This window comes from Rhopalosiphum maidis, chromosome 3 (assembly GCF_003676215.2).
Source record: "Rhopalosiphum maidis isolate BTI-1 chromosome 3, ASM367621v3, whole genome shotgun sequence".
Classification (NCBI taxonomy): Eukaryota; Metazoa; Arthropoda; class Insecta; order Hemiptera; family Aphididae; genus Rhopalosiphum; species Rhopalosiphum maidis.
The window spans coordinates 11885176-11910175 of NC_040879.1; the positions used below are offsets into that span (position 1 = coordinate 11885176).

Genomic DNA, 25000 nt, shown 5'->3' on the forward strand with positions numbered 1-25000 from the left:
GATTTTTACTAATTATTCCGTACGATTTATAGACAATTTTGTGCCGAGTTTAGATATTTTTTCAGAATCAAAATCGGACATCTTAGACTAACTTTAATTTTGTCAAAACTTAATGTCGTTTAAGTTCATATTGACGGCACTAACGAGGCTGGCGGTTGCCGGTACGGCTAGTTGTCCGAAACTATATTGTAGGCGGCTTCGCCGTCAGCACGTATACCGGACGCGACATCTGTCGGAGTTGGCCATCCGCGCCCGTTCCAACGTCGCTCTTATCAGCCGCGACAACAAAGTGTGTAGTTGTTTACAATCCGACGTTATCAACAATTCATACACTCGCCGCGCGAATGACTAGACTGACATTATTATTATTTGTTTTCGTCGCCGTTGTTGTAATTGTTGTTGAATCGCGCGAACCGTTGGAAACATCGCAGATACGATCCCTGAGTGGACATGACGCAATCTCCGTGATTACCGATTCGTCCGCCGCGTACTGACGGGCGAAAAACGACGATCTCCGGCCGTGGCGGCGGTGACTGGCGGTCCCACGCCCGACCGTATCGCGAGTACTGAATACTGGAGTCATCGGTCGGATTAGGATAATTTTTCGTATCGTCTACCGTCGTTACAGCGTCCATTTCGGGTTTCAGTCCGGCGGCTTGGATCGGCAGAAATAAAACGTAGGCACCGGATGCGACGACACGAATCGTACGAGATAAGGCACTTGTGACGAAATATTTTTGAAAAGACAAGACACTGCGCCCACGTACCGCCGAGCGTGCAGTTCGTTCCTAATGCTCCGAATGATAATGGTGTCGAAGCTAAACCGGTGTCGGGAGACTATGCCTTTATAGCGGTTTGATGAAACCGTGGCAATGAGCGATTTTTCCGTACGAACTTATACGAAAACTATGGCAGCTGCGGCCATGCGTCGCAACTGTTGTTGCTGGAAGCGTGTCAGGGTGAGTACTCGCCAGACCGTCGTTGTTTAGTATAATATAATATTAAATCAAACAGCATATCTAATGTATATTATGCTTGCAGATGTTACTCGTGTGCTCTGTCATCCTGTTTGTTCTGATCAACGTGATACTGACATTGCTCACCGCTAACCGCCAAACAGTCGAATCGGCTACTGCCGCTGCAGGTGTTGGTTACAATACCAGTAGTAAATGGCTTCAAAATGGCGACGCAGCAAAGTATATATCTATTGAAGTCTTGTCTAGTAAAAACCGTGTGAGGATATGTGTCGATGATGCAACGGTAATTTACACATAGTTAACATAATTAAATTTTCCAGGCACAAATATGGATATAGCCTTAGAAAATTGAAAGTTGTTTAAATAATGTATTTCAATTTCAATTTATTTTTATTTTTTTAGGTCATATTTTCATTTTCTGGTATGTTTAATTAAATTCTGTCAATTAACATCTTTGAAAACTTTTTGAAAAAATGTTTCAGGCGAATAATATAATAAAAGAATCAATCAACTTCAAAATCAAAATTTAAATTAAATCAATCTTTTTTTATTAAATACATACATTTTTATGCATATAATTTACTAATACAGTAAAATCCCATTACAAAAAACTCCAGGATATAATGGATATTTTATTGTAACGAAAATTTGAATAAGCTCCTTTATAAGCCCTGATTTCTGGCAGGGGACTTCTATGACTTTTGTTATAATGGGATTTTTCATTGTCACGGGAATTTACTGTATCAATATAAATATAAAAATTAAATTAAAAACCATTTCAAGTGCATTCTATACTATATTTTTTGTCATTTTAAATGCATTTTTTAAGTGCATATTTTATTGCATTTTAAATGTTAAATGGTTTTTCAGTGCATTAAATTAACAACCTTAGTTATTAGTAGGCATGTAAATTATTATTTAAAAATACTTATATAGATAATGTTCTTGATTTTAAATTTGATAATAGATCAATTTACTCTAATTTTAAAGTTAATATTGTAAGATTGGTTCTGCAGAACAATCAAAGTAAAAATATTGTGTACAGGTCAAAGAGATTAAACAAATTGTGTGTTGACATTTTCTTTATAACTTTACAAAAATTTAACAAAAATTATTAATTCATTTTCAGGTGATTGACGATAGTGATCCATTAAACAATAGAGGCATGCATGTCGTTGTCCTAAATCAACATACTGGTATGGTGATGGCTCAACGGGTATTTGACACATATATGGATGATGAACCACTCATTGGTTTTTTGCATCGAGTGTCCTCTGGCCGTATAATGATATTTGCTGTTAAAGTTAGTACTGCCTAATTAATATTATCATGTCCACTCTATACCGCCTTACTACATTTTAAATTACGGGTCTATTGTAATTAGCAATAAATAAAAATGCAACTTAAAAGTTGTAAGATTCTTAATTTTTCGTTTATGTTAAATTACTGCTAGTGTAATCGTATCATGCCAGCTTAATAAAAATGTGGAATTGTAGTTTATCAAATTAGGCTTATTTAATCGAATTTAATCTTTTTATATTATTTATCAGGATGAGGCCTCATTCCATCTCACTAATGAAGGTAGACGTGCAATGCAAATGCATACTGGTGCAGGTGGTGCTAGTGCTAGTAGAAGTGGAACTGGATCCGCTGCAGGTGGATCATTATGGCTCTCTGAACTCGGTTGGCGTGATATGTGGGCAATGGTAGCTAAACATCATAATAATGACCCAGAAGAAGAAAAAAATAATGGTGGTGTTGGTGGTCGTGTATACGGAGAGAGTTATAATAGTAACCCGAGCTTAGTCGTACAGCACAACAGTAAGAATGCACCAGCCTTGTCTTCTTGGGGCACTGATGTTTTATTACGTGTACAAGTTCCACTCGACGTTAATCGTAGTCATAACAATCAAAGTAAGTATTTAAATATAACTTTTGCATAATCACTCTACTTACTTTATATTTAATTTTTATATCTCATATTTAATATCTGATTTGTAGATGATGAGTGGTGTGATTCTTGGATAACAGCTGGTGCTTCTGAAGATAATAATGATGATGGTGGTGATTTTGTTGATAGTGGTTCCATTATTGATGATGACATTATAGTTGAATCACCACTGGCACGGAGGCAACGGTTCTGCAGTCGTATCGAGGGCTATGGTGATGTATGTAGTTGTGCACATCCTGCACCTTTGGATTTCCATCCATTACCTGTGAGTATAAAATATTTTTATTAGAATTGGATACTCTATACTCTTTATAGTTAATAACAATAAAATACCAACTATGCTATTTGTAATATTTTTAATTATTTTTATGCAGATACCTGATTCAAATATTGATCGAGTACCTGTGGTAATAATAGCTGGTAATCGAGCTGACTATCTTTACAGGTATAACTATTATTCTATATAAGCTAAGTGATTTTTATTATAGGCTTATTTAGGGCTCGGATTTTAATGCATTTGTATCAATTTTTTGGAATGTCCAATGACTTACACCATGCTTTTCAATGTATTTCAAGTATTGCATGTTGTAACTACAAACATTTTTGGGGCATTTTTGATGGGTTTAATGCATTTTTTAATTTTTAAGTCATTTTTGACCTATTTCTTGTATCATGACTAAAAAAGTTGACTTCATTGAAATATAAACATAGTGTGTAATACATAGTGAAACAAAAATATAATTTGTCAAATTTAAGTATTTTCATTTTTACTTTTATACAATTTATTTTTGTTGAATTTTAATATTTATTTATTTCATCAGTACACAATTTTTATTCTTTGAACAATTTAAATGATTTTATGTAAATTTATGTTTAAATTCATTTTCTTTTTCTTCGAGGGATGAGCCATTTTTGTTTTTTAGTTTTTTTTAGGTTATTACTACATCTTTTAAAAAGAAATTTAAATTCGAGCCTTAGTTATTATGTATTACTATTTATTATATACTGTAGAAGTAGAATTTATTGATATGATATTGTTTGTTTTTAATAATAGGACAATAAAATCTGTACTAAATGCTCGAGGTGTTCAACGACATATGGTTACTGTTCATGTGGACGGATACTATGATGAACCAGTTGAAGTAGCTCGGCTGTTGGGTGTAAGAGCTGTACAGCATATGCCTGCTGTAGGTGAATCATCCAATGCAGTTGGTGGAGGGCGTATTACAAGTAATACCAATTCACGCCGCCGTCGAGTTACACAGCATTACAAATCAGCCTTAACAAACACATTTAGTTCACTGTTCCCGCAGGCTGATTATGCTATTGTGTTGGAAGACGACTTAGATGTTTCTGTTGACTTTTTTAGGTATGTGCCTATTTCATTTTGATAAATACCTTATTAAAAATCATAAATAATTGATGATAATTTGAAATTTATCTCAATATGAACATTGAACAATCATATTACCGCCCCATTTCATAAATTTCTAATATTATTAAATCTTTTGAAAAAATAATTAAATATGTACACTATCTAGAAAATTTTAAATTATTATCAATTTCACAATATGGTTTCAGGGCTTATTAAAATATAGAACAATCAATTGCATCAGTATCCAACTACAGTGTGTTCTGCTTAATGTGATCACTGGTTTATTTATTTTAAAATTGAAAATCCCAAACGAAATGTTATATTATTAATTTTAAATTGATGTTTGATTAGAATCACTAAGTACCAGTTAATGGAATTACTTTTGTGAACATTCTTATTTATTTTTATGATTTTTCAAACATGACAAGTACAGACAAAAAAAACGTCCTTTAATTATAAGTAAAAGTAAAAATCTACATTATTGAGGTGTAAAGATATTGACCGTTGATTATTACGCTAATTCAAATGCTTGGATGACTAATCTAATTTTTACCGAATTTTTGCAAAAATGAAATAAAGAAATAATAAAACCAAAATGTATTTTACTACTTCTTGATAACTGTACGGCACATCCAAAATTGAATTTACAAAACATAAATTTGAAATTTATACCCTTAAATATTATGTCACTCATACAGCCTCTTGATCGGAAAATCATAGAAAACCATGAAAACTTTATAACGAAAAGCAATGCAAAATTAAATTAGAAGATTCTCAAATACAATAATCGATCAAAAATACAGTAAATTCTTTACTTTATTTTAAATGTACTTATTTTATTTTAAATTAATTTTAAACATACAAATAAATATAAAATCATCAATAAAAAAAAATTTTTTATGGAATCAACCGATTAATAGAATTAAAATGATCTGAACTAATGTGATCATATTAAGCGGAAATCACTGTACATATATAATGCGTTTGAAAGTAAAAAAAAAATGTGTAACTATATACTTTAGTATGCTTATGATATACTTATACTATATATACTTTTATTAAGCTTGTACTTAAAAAATAAGAAATAAAGTCTAAATAAATAATTCTTTTAGTTTAGAAACACAAACACTATGTGAAGCACCTAAAGATACCAACCTTTTTCCTACCCTATTTAATATACAAATAAACGACTTAAATATATATGATTAATTAGTCTCATTGATGACACTGTTCTTTTTAATAAGATAACTTCTGGGACAAGGTATTTACATATATACATGATGAATTGAGAAAAATCAATAATTGACTATGTATAAATAGTCTATTTCATAATTTAGATAAACCTTACATATTATTCACTATATATTATCTAATTTGAATGAATTTACTATTACTAGCCTGTGTATTCATGAAATAAATGCTTAAGTTTAAAATTATGCTTATGTCAAACTTCATTAAAACTATCAAAATCTTGTAAATATTTTGGCATTGAAATGTGTCATAACCTTAAATAGTACATCCACATAAAACCGAAAACATTAAAACTAAGAAAAATAATCTATTTTTACAAAAATGTAGCTAACTTTTTAGAAATTAAGAAAATTAGAATTATTCACTAAGCACTTTTAGAATCAATAATAATGGTAATAATCATTTGGGGGCGTGCCTATGATACAACACTTAATCCGTTAAAAATAATACAAAATAGAATAATTTTTTAATTATTCTAAAAAATAATCTTTTATATCACAGAATATCAATATAAAGAATTAAATTTGCTGCCAGTAAAATTTTTTTTTTTAAAGTATCTGTAATTTATATAGTTAAAAATAATCTAACACTTAGTATTTAACATAATTTAACACAAGAAAATTATTAAATATAATGTAACATTAATGCATAGAAAACTAACGCAATCTACTTAAATATAGGACCAAAAATATGTATATTTTACCGTTGGACATCAAAACCACTCACTCCTTTAACAGTTAAATAACAATAATAATAATAACTAATTGGCTGCAAAATGGACAAAACATAAAACTTTAAATATTTTAGTATATCTTTAATTTAGTTGCTTTCATAATGTACCTTATTAGCTATCTATTATAATTATACTTTTGGATTATTCTATTAGTCTTCTTTTATTAATTATTATTAGCTATGTTGTATATTTTAGTTAGTTTTATCATTATAAGTCTAAAATTGTAAAACACTTAAAATGTAAATTTTATTAACATAAATGTTTATATTAAGTTTAATATTGTAGTGTGAACTCATGGGCGACCTCCACACGAACCTGTTCAGTGGGGCTTATTATATTTTTAAAGAAATGAATAATAATAATAATATGAAATTAAATGCTTTGTGCTCATTTTTAATGTGAAATTATTATTGTGCTGTTTAGCTTTTTCAGTCAGACTCTTCCATTGTTGGCTGCAGCTGACGACTCAACTGATGGTGATGGTGGTTCTGGATCACTGTACTGTATATCTGCATGGAATGACCAGGGATATGAACATACTGCTAGTCGACCAGATGTTTTATATCGAATTGACTGGATGCCAGGATTAGGATGGATGCTTAAAAGGTCTTTATACAAGGACCAGCTAGAATCAGAATGGCCAACAGTAGAGAAAGTTAGTATATTGATTATAATATAATATATTAATTTCTAACAATTTTATTTTGAATTTTTGCTATTTTTTTATATATATTTTTAATTTTTTTATTCATCAGTATTGTGTAATATTACTTAACAAATTTAGTAACTTTCTTAGTTATATATTTTTCTTTTGCGGGGCAATTTTTTTTATATTTTTATAAGGTCTATTGGTATAATAATAAATTATTAGTTATTGTTTGGTAGTAATATTTTATTAATCTTTATCTAATAATAAAATTAAAAAATGTATTATTGTATAACTTGGCCCATAAAACTGAGTATTAATATGATTTTTTAGCCCTGGGATTGGGATATGTGGATGCGATCAACCAAAGTGCAACGTGGACGACAATGTATAGTACCAGAAGTCAGCAGAACATATCATTTTGGATCATCTCGTTCTGTTAATGTGAATCCATATTTTCAGCATACATACTTTGGTCGTCATGCATTCTATAACCCTAATTCTGCTGTAAATGGAGCAAATGCTGGATCTCATAGTGGTGGAACTGGTGGAGAATATGACGATAGAGGGGGCCTGATTCGTTTCAAAAACATAGATAAGTTAGTTTATTTTTGAAATTAAATTTTAATTTTTATATGATTTTGCATATTTTACTGGTTTGCTCATACATTGTGCAATTTAAATCTGTAATTTATTTATGCATATTATATATATATATTAAATACAGCTGTATATGTTATTTATGTAGGATGACTCGAATAACATACCTTGGGTGGATGGAACGTAGGATCATAACAGAAGGACAACTATTAGATCACAGTAGGTGGCCATGTCGAAAAAAACAATGGAATAATGGAGGTAACAAAAATAATGACAAGAGAGTGCATGATGCTGGAAACAGAAACTATTATCAATCAGACGAAGAATTTTTTGTTATTGATGAAATGATGAATAATGACAATACAATTAAATCTAAAAAATTATTTATATTATATATAAAAATGGAAGATCCATCTGGTGGCAATAGAAATGCAGCAAATGTTGCTTGGACTCCTTTGGCAAAGGTAAATAAGTAACTGATGAAAGTGGTTATTAAGAGAAGTTAATGTGTTGTATATTTTTTTTTATCAATTTAGACCTAAAAACCTGAGTAAATTATCTTTAATTAAATGTTTCCATTTTAATTTAAAAATATATTTAGATTATTTTTAGGTTCTTTACTAGGAAAAAAATGCATCTTTTTAATTTATGTTGAAAGAAACAATTGTATCTTATTTTAATAAACTACAATATAATGTATTTTCTCAGTAAAATCTAAAATGAAGTAGATTAGAGTTTGGAAGACTGGAGAAGGGTATGAACTAAAGATTATTTAAAGTAAAACTTAAGTAATTGTGTAAAATGTTGTAGGATAAATCAAGAAATTGAAGGGGCAAACATGTGATGATGATGAAGGGTGATGTAATGTGTGTAGTGAATAAGTTCAAGTACTTAATATGAGTGGTATCTAAGAATGATGTTTTTGAGGATGACTCAAGAAATAAGATTATATTTAGATTTATGACCTGACTGAAGAGAATCTTTTGATTTTTTACATAAACAGAAGATTCTGTTGAAAATAAAAGATAGATTATTTACAACAATTGTAAAGTATGTTGTGTAAATCGATGTTCGACAGCAAACAATACGACCAAGTATGGGATAAGTATAGCAGATATGTGAATGTTAAAATGGTATGTTAAGTGACTGGAGAATAGAACAAGACAACCAAGTATTATTAGGAAGAGCAAAGAAATGGAATAAAAAGAATTACATAATGTATTTAGCTTTGACCTGTACAGAAAATACTAAGCTTTTAATAAAAGCTTAACAATACTTACATACACTGAGAATAATTAAATTTTAATCAAGTGATAATTGAAATATTCATTAAAATGTTGTAAATTTGTCTAAAAACATTTTGCTACTTAACTTATATTATTTCCTCTAAAAGAGGTACTAGAATTAATTTAAATACCATTGATATTTATTTATTAATATTTTATATTTTATTATTTAATCATCATGCTCTTTTGGTGGTTTTATAACTGTTGTCGTCTTTTCAATATATTTTTATGGCAACTAATAATAACTAGAAATAAATATAACTGGGTCTAATTATTTTCTCATCTCTGTCAATCACGTAGTATTATCATCATAGTTGATATATATAATATAGTTTATAACATAAATCTTGTTTTGTGTGATATTTTAACATTATATGTTTATTATTTAATCAGTAGGTTTATCAAAAATACAATCTATAACCGCTGAATGTGACCGTTCCTTAATTGTTTTTTAAAATGTATAAAATATTTTTTTAAAATACATTAATTAATTAAATTACTGAATTAATTAACATTATATTTATAGGTACATTAAAGAATATTCATACAGAAATTTACATACAATTACAAAGTATACCTACATAAACCAAAAAAAAATTTTTTAGTTGCCAAAAAAATGAATTTCTAAGATAAGAATTATTACACTAGCTAATTTAAAACTATATAGAATAACAAATTACTACATTTCTTTTTATAAGAATAGCTTCACATTATTACTCAATCAAAAAATAATCAATATGACCAAATCAATAATAATAATTTTAATTAAATTAGTATGCATATAAATATGAATTTTTTTTAAATACATATATTTTTGGAGTATAACTGATACCATCTCGACATGATGTCCTTTGGACAATGCTAAATGGCTTTTATTTTTTTTATTGTAATCAAATTTGTTTAGGGGATTTTACTATTTAAATTTTAGAGAAGTTTACATGTGTTCTATTTAAATTGTGTGTCGTAATTGACTTATGAATATGCACATGAACTATCATACTAAAAATAATTTAATTTGTTTCACTTTAGTGCAACAGTCTTAAACAAAATCTATTCTATTTACTTTTTACAGACAGACCGTTTAAGAAAAAAAAAACATTCTAGAATAATTGCCTAATAATAAAATTTAAATTTTAAAAATGGTCTAATAATTGTTTTGACATTTAATTCACTTAACTGGTTATTACCATTGTATATAATTATGTTTGCTTTTGTATTTAGTGCTTAGGCATATGGGACCTAGACATTAGAGGACATTATAAGGGAATGTGGCGACTATATCTTAATACTGATAGTCAAGATGATGGAACAAATGCAGATGAAGAAGGAATTCCAGCACATATTAAGAGCGGTTCCGAATTATTTATTATCAGTTGCCCATTCTCATACTTTTGGTAAGTTTGAAATATTAAATTTAGTATTATTTTAAGACTACTACTTTTTTATGCCATTATCTATACGGATGTGTACATTTGTACATTAATTATTTTAATTTATTGTTTTGGTTAGGTATTATTTCATTAAAATGATAACTGTACAAATTGTATGTACATTATAAATGCGTACTATGTTAATGTTAAAGTATGAAATGGTGCAAGGCCGTAGCTAGGGGGGGAGAGTGGGGTTCAAACCTCTCCCAAAATTGTTTCAAGATATATTATGTGGTAGTAAAATAATCTATACAATATTATAATAAAAATTAGAACACAATTTTTTAGCTTAAAACCTCTTCCAAAATTAATTTCTAGTTACGGCCTTGATGGTGTGTTATTTAATTAAATGTCTAGGTAGAAGATATTGTATAAACTAACTAAATAAAAACAATAATAAACTATATAATTTAAAATTATACTAGGTGTTTTATAAACTGGCCAAGATTGTTCAGTTAATAATATTATATGGATTAGAAGTAATTAAAATAAAATAAGATTTTTGAAGTGTGTGATCTAGTTTGTGTGAATTTTATATTCAAAAACAAGTATGATCATAAATGACAAAATGGATTACTGCATTTAATAATAAATAATAAAAACAATAAAACACAGAGCCAGATAGTACTTAAAGTCTTGTATCATATTATCTTATATACAACTTAAGATATATGATGACAATTTTTTGATGTTATATAGTAATTAATATTTTACATTTAAAATCTAGGCTATAAATAAATTATCTTAATTATTAAAATATTATGAACAAATTATATTTTATAGACATTGTTGTAGGTTTTTTTATATTGCTTATATTTTTATGTATTTATTTTGTCCAGATATCCAATTTACTTTAAAACTATGATATAAATATTTCAAATAATAACTTATTATTTCTCAACTTGTGTGATTAGGATTAAATAAACATTTTTAATGTCTTTTTTTCTTTTATTGTATGTTATAGTTTTATAATTTATTTAAATTTTAATATTTTTATTTCTAATAGCAAATTCAAGCCGATGAATGTAACTGCATTATGGTACAACAGTATTGGTATTGGTGAGGATGATGATGGCGGAGACGATATTTAGTAGACTCTAAACTGCTGAGGAAAAGAAAACTAATTTTTAATGTAGTTATTACCATTAAATTATATTATATTATATATTACATATCTATGTTGAATGTTTATAATTACTTTTATTAAAATGTTTTTTTTTTATTGTTTAATTTTAATCATCTCATTTATTATTATTTTGTAAAAACATATTTATGTGAGTTTTATTTTAAGTATGTATTATATCTTTTTCGGTTTCTAATTAAAGAAAACTGCCAACTCATAGTATTTTAAACCTAAATTGTAATGTAGAGACTGCTTTAATTTCTTACTTAATTTAATTTCCCAGCTTAAGCTGGGTTCATATGACTTATGTTCTTGCCAAAATTTATCATTTTAAATGATACTTACAATAATGCCGTAGGATCAGTCCACCTGTAGTATTATTTGTCATTCATGCATTTCCCGAGGATGTGGCACAAGTTATAGGAACAGCAAATATGTCAGGTGTGAAAACTCTGCTTAAGTATTAAATTGAGAGTATTTTTACTCTATTAACTATAAAATATAATATAATATAATATTTGTTATTTTATTTCAAGAGTAATACAACGATGAACTAACTATTTTGTTTTTAATGTGCTTATAATTTGCTTTACATTTACCCCAACGATGACATGTGTTGTATTTTATTATTACTTAAGTTAAAATTACATAATATTTTTGTATTAAGGTTGTAGAGACTGCCCCACTCCTAAAATTTATGTATAGTTTTTATTTTTAATAAAATTGAAATTAATAAATATTCTTTGTTAGTGATTTATTATTATTATTTTTTATTATAGTTTGTACATTTGTGTATTTATTAGGTATCTTTATTTTATTTGTGTCAAATATAGATTCTAGAATACAACTGAGCCATTTGCAGACATAAATATTCCATTACCACTAAAGTATACTCGATTGACCCTTTGTTTAAGATCTATAATAGTCTTCACAATATTGTATAGATAATATGACACATATCATTTTATGTACTTTGCTTTTCCTATAGTGTTAGCGTTAGCCCCATAATAATATAAATATATAAAAAAAAAAAATAAATATTTTTATTTAATCATGTTGTAGTCAAGCATGATTAAATAAAAGTAAACAAATTATTACTTATTACCCAATATAACTGAACATATTGTTAAAATGTAGAACACCTTTTTCTCCTTTTGTCCTTTATAGCTAAATATATTGAGTTGTGTATCTTTGAAAAGAAATCTCATTATAGTACGCACAACACTGTGTAACAAATCTTTACAATACCTGTGTTGTAGGAACAAAAACTAGGCTGCCAAAAACAGATACCTATTTTAAAATGTATCTGTATGGCAGAGTCTACGGAAGGGAGGATGCCTCCTTACCCCCCATCCTTGAATCAACGCCTGTATTAATCCATGGATTAAATAAAATAATACAACAATAAATAATATAATATAGGAAATTCAGAATTAGAGTATTCCAAGCTGTTAACACTGATAATATACTTTATATTTATTGATTGATAATAAGACTCCGCACACGATTTTAATCGTGCAATCGTAATGTCCAGCATTAGTTGGTTGGTCATAGTGGGTCGAGGGATGATTTCGTTTGTTCTATCCGAGCGCAGCGCAGCAAGCGAATGGACACGCGGACATCACTGTAATAACTTTTTTTTCACGTTGGTTTCACTGGTAATCATGGTATGAGATGTGACATTATTTTTCGGACAACTGCACCTAACCCTGGTTATTCTGTACGAATTTAGCCCCCCTCCATTCCTCAGTGCCAATTCCTCCCGACGTTACGCCATTGGCTTTTTTTATTCGCCGCCACCATTAAGCGGAAACATGACAAACACGTGTTTTAATCGACTTCTGGTCCCTACACCCGCGATCGCCAAACTGTACTCGCCGCCCGATCGTGAGCCGTTACGAGCTATTGTAGGTATTATTCACGTCGTCCAACTCTTAGTATAGCGCCCGCGCTCGAATTTTTGTTTGCATTTTTATCGTTACGCCGACCGATCGTTGTGGTATATAACATTGTGATAGTGTCATTTGCCTTCCAAGGATGTGCCGAATGCGTTTCGGCGGGATTTTACACATAAAGGTATACATATTGTTCAGCTACTCTTACATTGCCATAGCCAATGGCCATCGCAGTCATCCCCACTCTCCAGGAGGTGACCCGCCGACTAATGCTGCTAGCTGGTGTCCGGCGTGTCTCGAACTGCTTTTAACAGACGATTAGAGAATACGTTTATTTTGTCATGGACGTTGTAATCCTGCTGTCGATATTCGAAATGTGTAATGCATTCGCGGCGTTGGACGCTTGCTGTTCACGGTTCCCGACTTCAATAGGTAGCAATTTAACTGTTATTAACTACTTAGTCATTTTTAATTAACTGTTATTTACTACAGTCCACCATTAAACGTTATGATGATTCAGATCAGATGATTCGTTTTTTATAATTACACGTAGGCTCTTTCGTTTACGGCAAGATCTGGATAGTTTCGATGTTAGCAAAACACGACGATCGGACTGTAAGTATTTTTTTCAATGCAAGAATTGATAATATTTATATATTACTATATTTATAGACATAAGCATTATTTTAATTATAATTTATAAGTAGAGTGTGGATTTTTATGTAATTGTGTTGGGTAGGTATTATATATATATACATTTTTTTTTTGAGATTTTTCTTAAGAGAACGCCACACCGGCATGTCTCCATTTTACAAATGTACACAATAATTGTAAAAAATAAAATATTAAAGGTCTATTAAAAATTAAACATAATCATATAAGTACATTAAAACCTATTTATGTGTTTGATTCATAATATTTTTAACTTTTGAACTGAATACACTTAGTTATTAATTAAATGGATCTACTTATATGAATAAATGGCTTTTGTTTTAACCTAATCTAGATTGTTAATTCATTCATTAGTGGTTAGAAAATGTATTAAAATGTCCTTATAAAAAATATATTGTTATAGATTTATTTATTATACCATGTATGTATAACAAATATGTATTATATAAATCTAATATAAAATGTGTGAAGTAGGTATTTACCAAATATTAATACTTTAATAATAAACAAAACTAAAGTTATACATACTAGTTACTAATCAATATTAATATGTTAATTCAGTAATAGTCTTCGATTCTGTAAATAGCTGCAAATTTATTGATTATTATCTGAAAATCTTATTTTGAGTTCTGACTTAAGACTGGAATAAATATTGTTTTTATTTCATTGTTGTTACTAATCTTTCTATTTTCAGAGATTTATATCAAATATTGTTTGGCAAGTTTGATGAATAGAAAAAAATACTTGGTTTCTTTAACTACTTTTGTGAACATTTATAATAGTTACTAATTTACTAATTTATAAAAAATAAATGTATTAATGTATTATAACTTAATAATAATATTACTAAAATATAAATCATAATATCGTGTACTTAATCAAGAAGTAAATATTTTATTATACATAATAACAAATACGATAGGAATAATAAAATAACAACATTTGTAATGAGGAACATAAGCAGTTTATATAGTTTATATTGAATATTAAATTAATGGTTTTGTCTTTTTAACTATATTTATAATATCATAAAATTGTTCATTTATTTTATAATAAAAAAGACTATTATAATCATTGTGTCTGTGTAATTAAAAAAATTTACAAAAAAGTAAAAGTAAGGAATATCTGATACACTGTATTTAAACCAAGTATCTGATTTAAACCAGTGGTTGAAATTGTCTCCATTCTTTTTTTATATTTAAACATATTTTAAGATAAATTGCTAAATAAATTATGATACATTGAATAATAATAAAATATATAATTATTATATGATCGATAATATGAAGCACTCTCACTTTTTTAATGTTAGCAATAAATGATTAATTTTATGATATTTATTACTTTGTTTAGTCTTAACATACCTCATTATGATTTTTCCTAAATTTAATTTTATTACTATTTTATATATTTACAATCATTTTATATTTTTGTTATCTACAGATTGCTAATTGGTATTAATACTATAAATAAATAATTAATTTAATGTAATATGCTCTGGCATATAACGTCAATACAAGGTCACATAGGTCGACTGGTTAAAACAATAATATTAGTATATCAATATTAGCTTAATATACTAGCTATCTTTTTTTATAAGCTTACTTATAACCTTATAGTATCTTGTCTACAGTATGACACTATTTTCTAATGACTATATTTTAAAGTGAAATATCTAAATTATAATTTAATATTTATTTTTTACATCTTTTGCAGTATACCAACTATAACATCACCTTTGCATCAGGTACCTACCATGGAGAAAGAAGACGACTACAATTTTAATCAATTAAACCAGAAGATGAAATCGCTGTATCATATGGTAAAGAAATTAATTTTAATAACTAATTATATAATATGAATTTATCCATTATTGCCAATTACACTATTATGGTAGGTATATTTTTTTAAATTTACCTTTACTTAGATGATATCATAAAAAACTATAAGTAAGAAAATCCCATGAAAAATCTGCAATTATTATTTTTAATATTGTCAGTTTTTACTCAAATGCCAGTGGCCGCTATAGTAAATTGTGGTGTGCTAGTGTCCTATTATAACTTATTATAATAGTCCAATAAGATAGTCGTTATGTCATAATCTTAAATGATAACGAGTTAGGTTCAAATCAAATTGCTATCATGGTTCATTCTATAAGAAATGCATTGATGATTTATTTTTTTTAATTAATTCTGTTTTTTAATCCTTTCAACTATTTTTAAATTTTTTTAACTGATCTTATAGGTGAAAACCATTTTGAAAGTGGAAATGCAGGAAAAATAAATTTAATAATTTTAAGATTCTAAGTAATGTATTTTCTTATGACAATAAACTTACCGCAGCTTTATCTTCTTATTTCTATAAAATTAAGTTTGGTTCATTAAAATGATTAGCATATAAATTAGTAGCTTCAATCCATGTACCCTAACTTGTTAGAATGGGTTGTAGCAGTAGTATAGGCACACCCAAAAATTATTTCTTTGCAGGGATCGAAACTGTTCAAATTTCAACAATTACTGTTTCGGTTTTTGAGAACAGTTTTCTATATTTTCTGGTTTTGGTTTAGGTTTCAAAAAAGGTTTTTCAAATTTATCGGTTTCAAGAACGATTTCTGAAAATTTGCGGTTTTGGTTTTTGGAATGGTTTTTTTATAAATTTTGATTTTGTTTTCCTCTACATAATAGCTGTAGACAAAATATTAATTTAAATATATACCAAAAAAGTCTATTGGACTATCAAAAACATTATTATTTATAAAAATTTACATTTAAGATTCAAATACACGTTATAAGATACAGTACACACATTTGTAATTTAGATGACACACCAAATGATTGTTAAAAATAGAAATTTACATTTTTTTTTTTTTATATATTTAACATTTGTCATATTTATTACCATAATGACCAATACTCCATAAGCAATAAATAATAATTAATAAGTAATAACATATTACTAAGATATAAATACAATATAATATTATTTGGTACCTGTGTTGTAATAATTAGGACATAGTAGGAAGTAGGAATACATTTGCATACTATAGGTGCCATTATATTATGTAGTAGGTATCTTCTTTATTTTTGAGATTATATACCTTATGTCTGGTTTTCATAAATCAATTTAGTAACAAAAATAATGCAACATTGAAACTTAAAATGTTAACTATAGAATTCTTATAATGGTTTCATGCAAAGTATGAATTTAAGAGTTTGAAATTTATACTCCTTCATCCCTTTTGGACACATGCTACATTTTATTTAATACTTTTTCTATCATAAACCATTACTTACAAGTTACAATAACTTGTTATTTGTTTTTATAAAAAATAAACCTCAAGATAAGATCATATGGCCTGCGTATTACTGATCTTATGTTTTTCTAAAAACTAAAAAAGGAGATATTATAATATATAGGTAATAAAACTATTAAGCAAAGCTGGATGCTAATGTTTAGTAAAACAAAAATACAAATTAAGTATAATATGTAAATAATTATGTAATCCTGTAGGTATAATAATTAGTTATCAATGTTACCATCATTCTTTAATTGCTCGTATCAACATTATTTTTTCAATAGTGCTGAGCCAAATCTAGTTCTTAAATCTCCAAACACAAACTTGAGATATGAATATCAACGTTCTACTGATACCTAAATCAAAAAAATTAAAATAATTGGTTTTCTTGGATTCTTTAGTTTCTGATTAATTTTTAAAAAAATATTAATTTTTAACTGAATAATTATGAAATTTACAATTTATAGTTGGTAAACATAAATGGTAAATTACAATACCTGTGTTGTAGGAACAAAAACTAGGCTGCCAAAAACAGATACCTATTTTAAAATGTATCTGTATGGCAGAGTCTACGGAAGGGAGGATGCCTCCTTACCCCCCATCCTTGAATCAACGCCTGTATTAATCCATGGATTAAATAAAATAATACAACAATAAATAATATAATATAGGAAATTCAGAATTAGAGTATTCCAAGCTGTTAACACTGATAATATACTTTATATTTATTGATTGATAATAAGACTCCGCACACGATTTTAATCGTGCAATCGTAATGTCCAGCATTAGTTGGTTGGTCATAGTGGGTCGAGGGATGATTTCGTTTGTTCTATCCGAGCGCAGCGCAGCAAGCGAATGGACACGCGGACATCACTGTAATAACTTTTTTTTCACGTTGGTTTCACTGGTAATCATGGTATGAGATGTGACATTATTTTTCGGACAACTGCACCTAACCCTGGTTATTCTGTACGAATTTAGCCCCCCTCCATTCCTCAGTGCCAATTCCTCCCGACGTTACGCCATTGGCTTTTTTTATTCGCCGCCACCATTAAGCGGAAACATGACAAACACGTGTTTTAATCGACTTCTGGTCCCTACACCCGCGATCGCCAAACTGTACTCGCCGCCCGATCGTGAGCCGTTACGAGCTATTGTAGGTATTATTCACGTCGTCCAACTCTTAGTATAGCGCCCGCGCTCGAATTTTTGTTTGCATTTTTATCGTTACGCCGACCGATCGTTGTGGTATATAACATTGTGATAGTGTCATTTGCCTTCCAAGGATGTGCCGAATGCGTTTCGGCGGGATTTTACACATAAAGGTATACATATTGTTCAGCTACTCTTACATTGCCATAGCCAATGGCCATCGCAGTCATCCCCACTCTCCAGGAGGTGACCCGCCGACTAATGCTGCTAGCTGGTGTCCGGCGTGTCTCGAACTGCTTTTAACAGACGATTAGAGAATACGTTTATTTTGTCATGGACGTTGTAATCCTGCTGTCGATATTCGAAATGTGTAATGCATTCGCGGCGTTGGACGCTTGCTGTTCACGGTTCCCGACTTCAATAGGTAGCAATTTAACTGTTATTAACTACTTAGTCATTTTTAATTAACTGTTATTTACTACAGTCCACCATTAAACGTTATGATGATTCAGATCAGATGATTCGTTTTTTATAATTACACGTAGGCTCTTTCGTTTACGGCAAGATCTGGATAGTTTCGATGTTAGCAAAACACGACGATCGGACTGTAAGTATTTTTTTTCAATGCAAGAATTGATAATATTTATATATTACTATATTTATAGACATAAGCATTATTTTAATTATAATTTATAAGTAGAGTGTGGATTTTTATGTAATTGTGTTGGGTAGGTATTATATATATATACATTTTTTTTTTGAGATTTTTCTTAAGAGAACGCCACACCGGCATGTCTCCATTTTACAAATGTACACAATAATTGTAAAAAATAAAATATTAAAGGTCTATTAAAAATTAAACATAATCATATAAGTACATTAAAACCTATTTATGTGTTTGATTCATAATATTTTTAACTTTTGAACTGAATACACTTAGTTATTAATTAAATGGATCTACTTATATGAATAAATGGCTTTTGTTTTAACCTAATCTAGATTGTTAATTCATTCATTAGTGGTTAGAAAATGTATTAAAATGTCCTTATAAAAAATATATTGTTATAGATTTATTTATTATACCATGTATGTATAACAAATATGTATTATATAAATCTAATATAAAATGTGTGAAGTAGGTATTTACCAAATATTAATACTTTAATAATAAACAAAACTAAAGTTATACATACTAGTTACTAATCAATATTAATATGTTAATTCAGTAATAGTCTTCGATTCTGTAAATAGCTGCAAATTTATTGATTATTATCTGAAAATCTTATTTTGAGTTCTGACTTAAGACTGGAATAAATATTGTTTTTATTTCATTGTTGTTACTAATCTTTCTATTTTCAGAGATTTATATCAAATATTGTTTGGCAAGTTTGATGAATAGAAAAAAATACTTGGTTTCTTTAACTACTTTTGTGAACATTTATAATAGTTACTAATTTACTAATTTATAAAAAATAAATGTATTAATGTATTATAACTTGATAATAATATTACTAAAATATAAATCATAATATCGTGTACTTAATCAAGAAGTAAATATTTTATTATACATAATAACAAATACGATAGGAATAATAAAATAACAACATTTGTAATGAGGAACATAAGCAGTTTATATAGTTTATATTGAATATTAAATTAATGGTTTTGTCTTTTTAACTATATTTATAATATCATAAAATTGTTCATTTATTTTATAATAAAAAAGACTATTATAATCATTGTGTCTGTGTAATTAAAAAAATTTACAAAAAAGTAAAAGTAAGGAATATCTGATACACTGTATTTAAACCAAGTATCTGATTTAAACCAGTGGTTGAAATTGTCTCCATTCTTTTTTTATATTTAAACATATTTTAAGATAAATTGCTAAATAAATTATGATACATTGAATAATAATAAAATATATAATTATTATATGATCGATATTATGAAGCACTCTCACTTTTTTAATGTTAGCAATAAATGATTAATTTTATGATATTTATTACTTTGTTTAGTCTTAACATACCTCATTATGATTTTTCCTAAATTTAATTTTATTACTATTTTATATATTTACAATCATTTTATATTTTTGTTATCTACAGATTGCTAATTGGTATTAATACTATAAATAAATAATTAATTTAATGTAATATGCTCTGGCATATAACGTCAATACAAGGTCACATAGGTCGACTGGTTAAAACAATAATATTAGTATATCAATATTAGCTTAATATACTAGCTATCTTTTTTTATAAGCTTACTTATAACCTTATAGTATCTTGTCTACAGTATGACACTATTTTCTAATGACTATATTTTAAAGTGAAATATCTAAATTATAATTTAATATTTATTTTTTACATCTTTTGCAGTATACCAACTATAACATCACCTTTGCATCAGGTACCTACCATGGAGAAAGAAGACGACTACAATTTTAATCAATTAAACCAGAAGATGAAATCGCTGTATCATATGGTAAAGAAATTAATTTTAATAACTAATTATATAATATGAATTTATCCATTATTGCCAATTACACTATTATGGTAGGTATATTTTTTTAAATTTACCTTTACTTAGATGATATCATAAAAAACTATAAGTAAGAAAATCCCATGAAAAATCTGCAATTATTATTTTTAATATTGTCAGTTTTTACTCAAATGCCAGTGGCCGCTATAGTAAATTGTGGTGTGCTAGTGTCCTATTATAACTTATTATAATAGTCCAATAAGATAGTCGTTATGTCATAATCTTAAATGATAACGAGTTAGGTTCAAATCAAATTGCTATCATGGTTCATTCTATAAGAAATGCATTGATGATTTATTTTTTTTAATTAATTCTGTTTTTTAATCCTTTCAACTATTTTTAAATTTTTTTAACTGATCTTATAGGTGAAAACCATTTTGAAAGTGGAAATGCAGGAAAAATAAATTTAATAATTTTAAGATTCTAAGTAATGTATTTTCTTATGACAATAAACTTACCGCAGCTTTATCTTCTTATTTCTATAAAATTAAGTTTGGTTCATTAAAATGATTAGCATATAAATTAGTAGCTTCAATCCATGTACCCTAACTTGTTAGAATGGGTTGTAGCAGTAGTATAGGCACACCCAAAAATTATTTCTTTGCAGGGATCGAAACTGTTCAAATTTCAACAATTACTGTTTCGGTTTTTGAGAACAGTTTTCTATATTTTCTGGTTTTGGTTTAGGTTTCAAAAAAGGTTTTTCAAATTTATCGGTTTCAAGAACGATTTCTGAAAATTTGCGGTTTTGGTTTTTGGAATGGTTTTTTTATAAATTTTGATTTTGTTTTCCTCTACATAATAGCTGTAGACAAAATATTAATTTAAATATATACCAAAAAAGTCTATTGGACTATCAAAAACATTATTATTTATAAAAATTTACATTTAAGATTCAAATACACGTTATAAGATACAGTACACACATTTGTAATTTAGATGACACACCAAATGATTGTTAAAAATAGAAATTTACATTTTTTTTTTTTTTATATATTTAACATTTGTCATATTTATTACCATAATGACCAATACTCCATAAGCAATAAATAATAATTAATAAGTAATAACATATTACTAAGATATAAATACAATATAATATTATTTGGTACCTGTGTTGTAATAATTAGGACATAGTAGGAAGTAGGAATACATTTGCATACTATAGGTGCCATTATATTATGTAGTAGGTATCTTCTTTATTTTTGAGATTATATACCTTATGTCTGGTTTTCATAAATCAATTTAGTAACAAAAATAATGCAACATTGAAACTTAAAATGTTAACTATAGAATTCTTATAATGGTTTCATGCAAAGTATGAATTTAAGAGTTTGAAATTTATACTCCTTCATCCCTTTTGGACACATGCTACATTTTATTTAATACTTTTTCTATCATAAACCATTACTTACAAGTTACAATAACTTGTTATTTGTTTTTATAAAAAATAAACCTCAAGATAAGATCATATGGCCTGCGTATTACTGATCTTATGTTTTTCTAAAAACTAAAAAAGGAGATATTATAATATATAGGTAATAAAACTATTAAGCAAAGCTGGATGCTAATGTTTAGTAAAACAAAAATACAAATTAAGTATAATATGTAAATAATTATGTAATCCTGTAGGTATAATAATTAGTTATCAATGTTACCATCATTCTTTAATTGCTCGTATCAACATTATTTTTTCAATAGTGCTGAGCCAAATCTAGTTCTTAAATCTCCAAACACAAACTTGAGATATGAATATCAACGTTCTACTGATACCTAAATCAAAAAAATTAAAATAATTGGTTTTCTTGGATTCTTTAGTTTCTGATTAATTTTTAAAAAAATATTAATTTTTAACTGAATAATTATGAAATTTACAATTTATAGTTGGTAAACATAAATGGTAAATTACAATACCTGTGTTGTAGGAACAGCCATGACTACTTGTGAAAGTTCATTTTGTTTAGGGCATTCAAACTTTTTATTTTCCCGGTAACACAAAATATTTTCTGCATGTGGTAAAATATGTTAGTTGTCTAATAAATTAAGAAGTAACAAGATTGAAATGGTAACAGTCTCTATGGAACATAAAGAAGATTAAGATGATGAAGGTACACCTTGTGATAACAATTGCAAATATAACTGAAAATCATTAGGATCATTTTCTTCAAATACTGTTTCTATATTTTCATTTTTGGTTGTAGGATTATCTAGCTTTTGATCCGTAACATTTTTTTTTAAATTTTTTTTTTATATTAAATTATGAGTATTAACTAAATGAAGTACAGCGCTAGTTTTCTAGGTAACAGACATTAAATGTTGGTATTGTAGATCAAGATAGATTGCTGAAATTAGAATTTAAGATACATAGTATAAACTTGAATACTGAACTTGTTATTAATTATTAGTTATTACTATTGATTATATATAATACTATGTATAATCAATGTTTTTACTTATTAATGTTGTATAACATTATTAAATAACAATTTACATTATCGCAATTTACATTAGATACCTGATTCAAATACAGGATTTGTAAAAATGATTTTTTATCCTTCAGCTATATTTTTTATCAATGTTTTTGATAATGGAATATTTATCTTCGATAAGGACATTTGAGTCTTTAACTAAATACCATATACATCACCAGGAGTTAATAAATTTGATTATATTTGGATTGTGGCAATTTTAGTTGGCTCTAAAGCCGTAACCTGGTAAATTCGTAACGATTTAATAATTTTTAAATTGTATAGTCAAAAATATGATAAAGAAATATTTTAAGCTTATGGCTTTTTAGTTTTCATAATATTTAATTTTTACTGAAAACTTGAGTACTTATACAATAACTTATTATCTTTTCAATTGAATTCCAATCATTAGAAGATAAGAAAACTTGTTCATTAATGATACAAAATTGTTTAAGGTAAATAAGTCTGGACAACATATTGAATGTACTATTCCATTTAGTTTCAATGTCTAAAATTGCCTGCTTTGGTCTTTCCCTTTTCAACAAAGCTACGTACGTTTGTGTTCTTAACATTTTTACTGCCTTAAAAAAAAAATTAAAAAAATTATTAATTTTTAAAACTTACCATCGTAAATATATAATATTATAATTATTCAATAAATAAACTAAATCGAAATATAATAAAAAAAATAAAATAATTGGTTATTTTAATAAGTAGATTGATACCTAAATATAATAAAATATAATAATTTATAAAGCTCCACAAAATCTACATAAATCATTTGACTTTATAATTTATTTACTTTACATGATTTAAACAGAATGCCTCGAATAGTATGGTCTTACATAGAATCACGAATGGCAAGCTGAATGTGTGAACTGCACATCTCTCATACATGTGGTTAATGGCCTCATCTCAATATCTAGTGTACCTATTATTTCTTGCATATTTTGCAATAGGAAATCTTTGTATGTGTTTAATAAAGATAGCACATTAAAATATATTAATAATTTATATGGTAAGTGTTCAATTTTAAAATAACTACTGTCTTCCACATTGAAAATATTTTCTTTATCATTTTCAACTGATTTATCAATACCTTCTGATCTTTCATTAAATAATTCAACCATTTTTATCATGTTTCTTACATAATCGCAGGTTATGGAGTATATTTGTGCTGGACTTTTTTGATATATTTTCATTACAAGCAATACCTTATAAATTATAATTTATAATATTAAATTAGAATATGAATCATATGAATCATTGTTAAAACTTAAAATGTTAAATAATCAGAAAAATTTAAAATGTGGAATAATCATAAGCATTTTATCTTTTTAGGTACTTGGTATAAAAATAAAATAACTGAACATTATAAACTTAAATTTTTACTTTTATAAAATAATAAAAAACAATTCCATAAAAACATAATATAAAAAATACTACTTAAAATAACTAAAGAACTTCTAAATGTTAATATTTACTTTTTATAGTCTTTATTGCTTACAAATAAACAGATATAATAAAGTTCGTCATTATTGTCGTCCTCACCAGCACATGAACAATGTGCCCACTTTTTGCATTTTACACACTGAACCCATC

General features: G+C 27.3%; 1 protein-coding gene and 1 pseudogene across 1 annotated transcript; one reads left to right on the plus strand and one right to left on the minus strand.

Annotated features, from left to right (window-relative positions):
• The first annotated feature begins 872 nt into the window (after positions 1-872).
• On the plus strand, positions 873-12053 carry LOC113559650 (protein O-linked-mannose beta-1,2-N-acetylglucosaminyltransferase 1-like). The gene is made up of 12 exons (XM_026965403.1): positions 873-959; positions 1042-1260; positions 2107-2280; positions 2528-2891; positions 2979-3193; positions 3303-3373; positions 3983-4297; positions 6711-6942; positions 7267-7532; positions 7682-7997; positions 10041-10213; positions 11256-12053. The coding sequence occupies exons 1-12, from the start codon at positions 873-875 to the stop codon at positions 11338-11340; spliced, it is 2517 nt and encodes an 838-aa protein (XP_026821204.1). The 3' UTR covers positions 11341-12053.
• A 5424-nt stretch (positions 12054-17477) lies between these two features.
• On the minus strand, positions 17478-24600 carry LOC113559724 (annotated as a pseudogene).
• Between the last annotated feature and the right edge of the window lie 400 nt (positions 24601-25000).

Bases quoted from the DNA above. Each gene is read 5' to 3' on its own strand.
- LOC113559650 (XM_026965403.1), top strand. From the start codon at position 873: ATGAGCGATTTTTCCGTACGAACTTATACGAAAACTATGGCAGCTGCG. The intron at 2,281-2,527 runs GTTAGTACTGCC...ATTATTTATCAG, and splicing joins TAATGATATTTGCTGTTAAA to GATGAGGCCTCATTCCATCT. The intron at 7,998-10,040 runs GTAAATAAGTAA...TTTTGTATTTAG, and splicing joins CTTGGACTCCTTTGGCAAAG to TGCTTAGGCATATGGGACCT.